Consider the following 8,984-nt stretch of genomic DNA (forward strand, 5'->3'; position numbering starts at 1 on the left):
GCTATACAGAGAAACCCTGTCTCAAAAAAAAAAACCAAAAAAACAAAAAATCAAAAAAAGAATACTAGTTGATCTTACACAGGACCCAAGTTCAATTCCCAGCACCCACATGACAACTCATGACCATCTGTTAACTCTAGACTCAGGAGCCAATGTCTTCATCTGGCCTCTAAGGGCACCAAGTGTGTGTTGCACAAGCACACACATACACACACAAATCATATACACACACAAACATTTTAAAACTTTTAAGTTAAAAAAGATTTTGAACCAAGGGATCTGTTGTAAGACTGTGCACTATGGCACAAGGGACAATCTTGGTTTTCTCTAGAATCTAGGACGATAGGCGTCTACCCAGGTGAGGAAGTAAGCTCTGCTTTGCTCGTCTCTAGAGCCTTCATCGTTTGGCTGGCCAATGGAGACACTCTCCGTGTTTTTAAGATGACCAAACGAGAAGATGGGGGCTTTACTTTCACGGCCACGCCAGAGGATTTCCCTAAAAAACACAAGGCACCCATTATCAACATTGGTATTGCTGACACAGGTAAGAGAAGGCTTGTGGATGGCATTGACTCAAGGCATGAAAATGTGCCTGAGTCACAACTTGTTCTTTGTTTTGTTTGGAAGGTTTATTTTTCCTTTGTGTGTATGGATATTTTATCTGAATGTATGTATGTATGCTACCTGCATGCAGTGCTCACAGAGGCCAGAAAAAGGCATGGGGTCTCCTAGGACCATGCCAGTTGTGAACTGCCGTGTGGGTGCTCAGAATCAAATCCAGGTCCTTTGGAAGGGCAGCCAGTGCTGTCAACTGTTGACCCATCTCTCCAGGCCTCCCTCCCCCTTTCTTTTGGCATTTATTTTGTATGTTTATCATAGCACACATGTAAAAGTCAGCCAGTAAGTCATCAGGCTTGGTGGCAAATACCTCCACCAGCTGAGCCATCTTGCTAGTGTCTGAATTATATATATATTTTTTTGAGACTGGGTTTCTCTGTATAGCCCTGGCTGTCCTAGAACTCACTCTGTAGACCAGGCTGGCCTCAAACTCAGAAGTCCGCCTGCCTCTGCCTCCCAAGTGCTGGGATTAAAGGCGTGCGTCACCACTGCCCGGCCTGAATTATATTTGTTGAATGAGTTGTTAACTGCCTGAGTTTTGCTTGGCAACCCTGTGACCAAGGAGTTCTGCTCCTGTGCTTCCCTAGAGTCCATGAGAGCCAAACATTTAGAGCTGAGCTACCCTTCTTAGCACAGAATCACCTGTGGTGACCTTTGGCCTGGGAAAAGAGCATGGCTACTACTTAGAGCAGTGCCCCATTGTTCTGTTGGGATGTGACAGTGAGCCTTGGGCTCACAGCTGCCCTCTCTTCATCAGGGAAGTTCATCATGACGGCCTCCAGTGACATGACTGTCCTCATATGGAATCTGAAAGGTCAGGTGCTGTCCACAATCAACACCAACCAGATGAACAACAGTCATGCTGTTATCTCCCCATGTAGCAGGTGAGGTGAAGAAGAAGAGGAGGGTAGGTACAGAGGAGAGAGGCAGCTTCCAGAAGGGGCGTGGGGACACTGGAGTAGAAATCCTAGCTCTCTAAATGGGAAGGGATTTCACACATGCACCCAAGTCCTTGGTGTCTGTTTCTTCTCCTCTCCTGTTTTATCTTTGCAGTGCTGAGGGTGGAAACCAGTGCACTGTACATGTCAGGCAGATGCTCAGCCACCTCTCAGCATGCACAGCTCTTCATCTAAGGGTTCATTTAACTTGTTTTGAGTCAGGGTCTCACTATGTATCCCTGGCTGGCCTAGAACTCATTATGTATATTGAATAGCCTGAAACTCACTGAGATCCGCTTGCCTCTGCCTACTAAGGCCTTGGCTTAAATATGTGTGCTGCCATGCCATCCATGCCTTTTTAACTTTCTATTTTTTTTTCTGAGACAGGGTTTCTTTGTATAGCCCTAGCTATCCTGGAACTCCTATGTAGATCAGGCTAGCCTTAAACTCACAGAGATCCACCTTCGTCTGCTTCCCCAGTGCTAAGATTAAAGTTGTGTACCACTATGCCTGGCCTTTTTAGAAACAGGATCTCTCTTTAGTCTGTTCTGGCCTTGAACTCACTATGAGGTTGAGGATGGCCTTGACCTCCTGGTCCTTCTGCTTCCACCTCCTGTGTGCTGGGATAATAGGCCTACACCACCAGGCTAGGTAAGGCTAGGTATATGTGTTCTGAGAGTGGAGAGCAGGGCTTTGCCAGTTAGGAGTGTTCTCCTAGCTGAGCTACTTCTTTGTCCCTGTACTCTGGATCTGGAAGCACACCATCTTGAACCAAAATAAATATAAAACCTTTGTTTTACCATGTAGTACTGGGTATAGATCCCAAGTCTTCAAGCATTCTAGGTTAAGTTCTTTACCACTAAGCTACATCCCTAGCTTCCCAAAATTCTTCATTGTTTTTAAATTTTAGATAGAGTTTTGCTATGCAGTCCAGGTTGGCCTCAGACCTGTGATACTCCTGTATCTGTCTGCCACCATACCTGGCCCTTTCTGTTTTTTGTTTGTTTGGTTTTATATGTTCTGAGACAGAATCTCAGTCAGTAACCTCGGCCAGCCTGGAACTCATTATATAAACTAGGGTGGTCTCAAACTCACGGAGATCTGCCTACTCTTGCCTCCTGAGTATTGAGATTAAAAGTATGTACCACCATGCCCAGCCTTAACTTTATTAATTTTAGTCATTGTTTGAGATAAGATCCTACTAAGTTACCCATACTGTCTTCCAGTTTACTCTGTTAGCCCAGGAAGGCCTTGAACTTGAGATCCTCCTGTCTCAGCCTCCATACTAGCTGGGTTTGCAGGGTATACCTCCATCCCTGCCACAAGAACACTATAAAAGGTTTCCTTAGGCTGTGGCTAGCTATAGCTGTAGATTTCTTGCCTTATATTTATGAAACTCTACATCCATGCCTAGCATCCCCAAAAGGTACTGTTTCTCAGGAAAGAGATCTAAGACTTGTCAGGACCAAGATGCCTTTAACATTTGAGTTTTAAGAGTGAATTGCATGACAGGTTTGTGGGTTCGTGTGGCGTCACCCCAGATGTGAAGGTCTGGGAGGTCTGCTTCGGGAAGAAAGGAGAATTCCAGGAGGTACAGCGAGCCTTTGAACTGAACGGTCACTCTGCATCTGTCCACTCTTTTGCTTTCTCCAATGATTCTCGGAGGTGAGTGCTTCGGTACATTTTTCCTTTGCTCTTTCGCTTGTTTGGTTTTATTTAGTTAGTATAGATAGCCAAGGCTGGCCCTGGAGTCCTAATCTACCTGCCTCTCTCCCTCATAAGTACTGAGGTACAGGTGTGTATATATTGCCTGTTAACTTTTTTGTTTTGTTCTGTTCTTGTTTTTCAGACAGGGTCTCACTTGGTAGCCCAGACTGCCCTTGAACTCCCAGTGATCCTCTTGCCTTGCCTTAGCCCTCCAATGCTGGGTTTATAGGTATATACCACCAAGCTGGGCTGAGCAGTGAGTCTGGGGTTTTTCTGCCTGTCTGGGCTGCAGTTCTAAAAAGGGTAGAGGACTTGAGTCTCTGCAGGACGTAAACTTGGGTTCCTAGCTGCTGGGTCCCTCGGGCTGTTCCAATGTGTTCCCAAGCTGGGGTTGTTGAAGCTCTAGCTGTGATTTCCCACATTGCAGGATGGCCTCTGTCTCCAAGGATGGCACATGGAAGCTATGGGACACAGATGTGGAATACAAGAAGCAGCAGGACCCCTACTTGCTATGGACAGGCCGCTTTGAAGAGGCGAGCACCATGCCTTGCCGCCTGGCACTCTCCCCTGACACCCATGTCCTGGCCTTGGCCACTGGCACCAATATTCATCTCTTCAACACTCGACTTGGGGAGAAGGAGGAGTACTTCGAGTGTGTCCACGGGGAGTGCATTACTGACTTAACTTTTGACATCACTGGCCGCTTTCTGGCCTCCTGTGGGGACCGTGCAGTGCGGCTCTTCCACAACACCCCTGGCTACCGGGCTGTGGTGGAGGAGATGCAGGGCCTCCTAAAGCGGGCATCCAGTGAAAGTACCCGCCAGAGGGTGCAGCAACAGCTGACCCGGGCCCAAGAGGCTCTAAAGAGCCTGGGTGCCCTAAAGAAGTGACTCTGGCTCTAGATGGGTCTGGCTGCCTGCCCCAGCGGCTGGTTCTTCCCAAGTACCCCTGGGATGGAGACCTGGAGGAGCCTCCCAATTTTCTTCCTGGTGCCCCCTACTTTTTCCTATTGAAACTATTCTTACATACTCAGATCTATCTCTCTCTGTCTCTCTCTACTTGTTTGACTCTTCCCAGACTGAAAGGTGCTGTTTTTCAACAGGCACTAGGGGTAGAATCTGTCTTCACCTAGCACTGAGGAGTAGAGAGAAGACAGAGCAAAACCTTTGATGGTTTGGCAAAAGACCCTGACATCCAAAGAAGTTTGTCAGTGTAGAGGTGAAACCCTAGGTCACCAGGGACAAGCTGCTGTTATAAGAGTTCAGAATGTGTTTTATAATGCTTCATGGTGAGCCTCCCATCTGGACCAGGGTCCTGATAGCAGCAAGAAGTAATTAAGGACTGGTCTTTGTTGGCATGGTCTGTAATCGCAGCACTCCACAGGTAAAGGTGAGAGGATCAGGGATTCAAGGCCAGCTTGGACTACATAGTGAATTCTAGGTCCTCCTGGGCTCCATCCATATGGAGAGAAACCTTGAGGAGATTGTTTTTTCCTAGGCTTCAGTTTTCTTATTTGTAAAATGACCTTCCTGCAAAGATGTTGTGAGACTAAAAGTGTAACAATGTTCCCACGCATGGAGCATAACAGTGCAGGCTAGTTTCGATAACTACGAGGTAAACATGGGAAACAGACCATGTTCTGCAAGCAAACTAGAAAGAACCACAGCCCTTGTGAAGCCAAATTTCCTAGGGCTCTGCTTGTTCATTCATCTTGGATAAATATGGTGGTTTGGTTCACGTGCCTTGAGAAGTTATGCCATCTGAAGAGGGTGCTCCTCTCTCTTGGAGACTTCTTGAATCATCACTTCAGGACCTGCTTCATGGGACTAGCAACTGATGCTGGCTAACACAGACAGACAAGACTAGGCCTGCTGCCAAGGGTAAAGCTGGTGGGAAGACCTAGAGGCTGGCGTCTGTGACGTGCTTTTTGTTCATTTACAGCTGCAGGGGAGGTTGTGGACATGAGGCCTGACCGTAGTGAATCCAGGACAATGATGGGGAATGAATGGAATGCACCCACTAAGAGACTGGGTCTCATGTACATTTGAAGACTGCTTGGATCCAAGGGGTGAGGAAGATGTCAGGAATCTAGGAAGGCTTGAATCTAGCAAAAAGTACCCATCCGGGTTAGCTTTGATCTCTCACTTAAAAGTAGGGCCTCTTCCTGCCGTCCTCAAGACTACAGGATGTTTAGAACAAGGCACAACCCTGAAGTTGACCTTGATGGCTCCCTTGTCACTCTTTCCACCACCGCTGCTCCATCCAGATGGCATGCAGCATCTACTGTCTCTCCCAGTCTTCTGTTACCATTCCTGTCTGAGCCACTGTCCGTAGTCTATGGATAGTACTTCTGTTTCCAACCACTTTACTTCAAGTCACTTCTACATAGTTTAGCCAACTTTGGGGAAACAAAAATGGTGTTTTGGGTCATGCCATTCCCAAAAGGCTTCCTTCCCTCTACTTTTGGAATGAAACCCCAAACTCTCCTTGTGGCCTGCATAGTGTTGTGAAATGTAGCCACTCTTGTGATCTTTTTTTGCAGTGGTCCAACCCACCCCCTTCTTCCTGTTTACTAACCCAGGCAGTTAACAGGCTCCAGGTGTGGGCTGGTCCCTCTTGTGTGCTGCAAGCATTTTTCCTTTCTGTTGGCAGACTTGTCAATGCGATTCAGTCCTTGTCACTTTCACTAGAAAACAGTTACCGCCTCACCCACTCCCTCCGAAGTAGCCCTTTCCACCAATCCTGTTCTGCCTGGTGCCCTGCTGCTGTCCTTCTTTTGTATGACTTGGTGCTTTCTGAAACCATCTTGTCTGGCTATGTGTTTACTGCAGTGTCAGAGAAGGGCAGTGAGTAGGGTTAAGAGTGGGGATTAGGCCCATCACCTAGTTGTGAGATGGGAGGAAAATGGTAGAGGCTGCACTAGGCTGGTGGCCGTGTGTCCTGGATACACATTGGGTAGAAGGTGCTACTGATTGTTAGAATCCCGCAAAAGTTGCCAGTTTCAAAGAAGTTAGATGTTGGCACGGTACTTTGCAAGGAGGCACCCTGGTGGACTGCACCAAACCTTGACGGAGGAGGACGCAGCTCGTCAGTCTCATTGGCTGTTAAGGCTTCTTCCTTGCTTTTCTTCCTTTTGCAGTCCTAGGAATGGAACCCAGGGCCTCGTGCAGGTAGACAAATAGCTCTGCTGCTGAGTCATGCCTCAACCCCTCACTGGGAGATGCTAGCCAAAGGCTCTCTGCTCAGCTACAGCCCTCACTGGACAAATGTTCTTCCACTGAGCCTCTAGCACCAGTTTGTGAAATTGCTGAAGAATGTGTTGGAGCAGAATCCTTGTTGGTCTGCCTTGCTCTGGATCCCAAGTCAACTAGCCAGGACAAAGTAAGCTCTCAATAAATGGAAGTCTAGAATCAATGACAAAACTTTTGATATATATATTTTTTCTGCACTCTGCTCTCTATTGTGGATTCAGGTTTCTGATGAGATCAGCTATCTTGAGGGCCATGTGGCCACAGATGGATTTGGGCTTCTGAACACACAGCTCTTGCCTCAGGCTTGTGGGGAGGGGGGGTCTGGTGGGCATCTGCTCTGGTTATTGAAAGCATCTGAAAATGCTTTCACTCGATTCTGCACTTGTGTTTTGAGAAGTAACTGGCGTTGTAGCTGCACAGGGAAGTTAGTGAACCCTAGTAAGAATGCTGAGCTGCGGGGCTGGTGAAATGGCTCAGCAGTTAAGAGCACTGACTGCTCTTCTGAAGGATCTGAGTTCAAATCCCAGCAACCACATGGTGGCTCACAACCATCTGTACAACTACAGTGTACTCATACATAAAATAAATAAATAAATCTTTAAAAAAAAAAAATAAGAATGCTGAGCTGCTCAAGTCAGAAATCCATTCCCAGACTGGCCAGGGCCCGTGGCCTGGAGTGGTGAAGTCACAGAGGCTGTTAGACTTTGTCTCTCCATCTGTAAAATGGGAATAAATGTTCTGTTACCTTACCATGTTGAGTCTTTCCTTGTGTACATGCTTATGGATTACACTGGAGATTAGATATATGGTCTTGCCCCTGCCCCTTTTTTTGTGTGTGTGTATTTGAGACAAAGACTCACTTTGTAGCCTTGGCTGGCCCAGAGTTCGTAGAAATCCACCTGCCTTGGCTTCCTGCGTGCTTGGTTTTTACGGCATATGCCACCATACACAGGTCTTTTTGCCTGTATTTTGAGCTAATGTTTCACTAAGTTGCCTTTGATCTTGAGATTCTCTAGCTTGACACCCCCAGAGTAGCAGGCTGACAGGCCTGTATCTCCATGCCTGGGAGCTGTGAGTTCCTAATGAGTTGGGAACATTACAAAGGGTCATTGCACAGACTGCCCAGGGATAGAATAGAGCTGTTCTTGTTGCACTAGGAAAAGTGTCTGGCTATTAATAGAGACTGCTAAGCTTTTATGATCTTCAAGAGTAGAGGCAACATTGATCTGCTGATTCTGCACAAGGTGTGGTGGTGCATGCTTGGAGCCCATGTGCTTAGCAGATTGAAGAACCATGAGTCAGCACTGTGCATAGACTGTCTAAAACATAGTTCATCAATTTATTAATTTTATATTTTTGAGACAGAGTTTCTCTGTGTGGCACTGGTTGTCTTGGAACTTACTCTGTAGACCAGGCTGGCTTTGCCGGGTGGTGGTGGCGCACGCCTTTAATCCCAGCACTTGGGAGGCAGAGGCAGGTGGATTTCTGAGTTCAAGGCCAGCCTGGTCTACAGAGTGAGTTCCAGGACAGCCAGGGCTACACAGAGAAACCCTGTCTCAAAAAAAAAAAAAAAAAGACCAGGCTGGCATATACCACCACCATCCAGATCTAAAGCACAAAATTTAATACTAATTTTGAAGCTTTTTAATTTTTAAAATTAAAACCACAAAGTCCACTTGAGCAAACGTGATGGCAGCAGCCCCACCCCCTGCCTTAGCAACAGCCAGTCAGTCTACAACAGCAGGGTCAAGATACAGCCTATGACATCCAGCAGAAAGATAACCTAGGCATCCTGTCAGGTAGTTTTGCTCCTGTGTTTGGTTCCTACAGATTATAACAGAAATACAGTTTTTAAAATATTAATTTGTGCCAGGCGGTGGTGGCACACGCCTTTAATCCCAGCACTTGGGAGGCAGAGGCAGGTGGATTTCTGAGTTCGAGGCCAGCCTGGTCTACAGAGTGAGTTCTAGAACAGCCAGGGCTATACAGAGAAACCCTGTCTCAAAAAATCAAAAAAAGTTGCTGACCTGTATGGAATTCCCAAGGCTTGCTGTAACCATAATAAATACCCTGCACCCCTAGACTTGAAGCTCTCAGTTCTGACCCACAATACCTGTGATGGTGAGAGTCCTTGCTCTGGAGCTCCTAATAAAAACCCTTATGTGTTTACATCAGAATTGGCTCCTTGATGGTCTTTGGGGTCCTTGTGACTTAGGCATAGCCATGGTACTTCCCCCTCCTCAGGACGCTGAGATGGGTATAGCAAGTTTGTGATTAGCTGGGCTATAGCAATACCCTGTCTCAAATAATACAGATGTCAGGGAGATGGTTCCGTGGCTAAAGGATCTTGCTCCGCAAGCCTGCCAACCTGTTTAATCCCCAGGTTCCACATGCAGGTAGAAAGCCATCAGTGACTGTTCTTTGGCCGTACTTGTGATGCATACTCAAAATACTTTTTTAAAAATGAAAA

General features: G+C 46.8%; 1 protein-coding gene across 1 annotated transcript in view; it reads left to right on the plus strand.

Annotated features, from left to right (window-relative positions):
- The window catches only part of Tbl2 (transducin beta like 2), a 13,881-nt gene extending 6,617 nt beyond the window's left edge, over window positions 1-7,264 (plus strand). The window contains exons 4-7 of the mRNA XM_031338194.1: window positions 393-544; window positions 1,376-1,502; window positions 3,069-3,221; window positions 3,691-7,264. Coding sequence (XP_031194054.1) covers window positions 393-544; window positions 1,376-1,502; window positions 3,069-3,221; window positions 3,691-4,153 — 895 coding nt within the window. The 3' untranslated portion in view covers window positions 4,154-7,264. The remainder of the gene's footprint in view (window positions 1-392; window positions 545-1,375; window positions 1,503-3,068; window positions 3,222-3,690) is intronic.
- Window positions 7,265-8,984: the final 1,720 nt, after the last annotated feature.

Source organism: Mastomys coucha, unplaced genomic scaffold (assembly GCF_008632895.1).
Source record: "Mastomys coucha isolate ucsf_1 unplaced genomic scaffold, UCSF_Mcou_1 pScaffold22, whole genome shotgun sequence".
Lineage (NCBI taxonomy): Eukaryota > Metazoa > Chordata > Mammalia > Rodentia > Muridae > Mastomys > Mastomys coucha.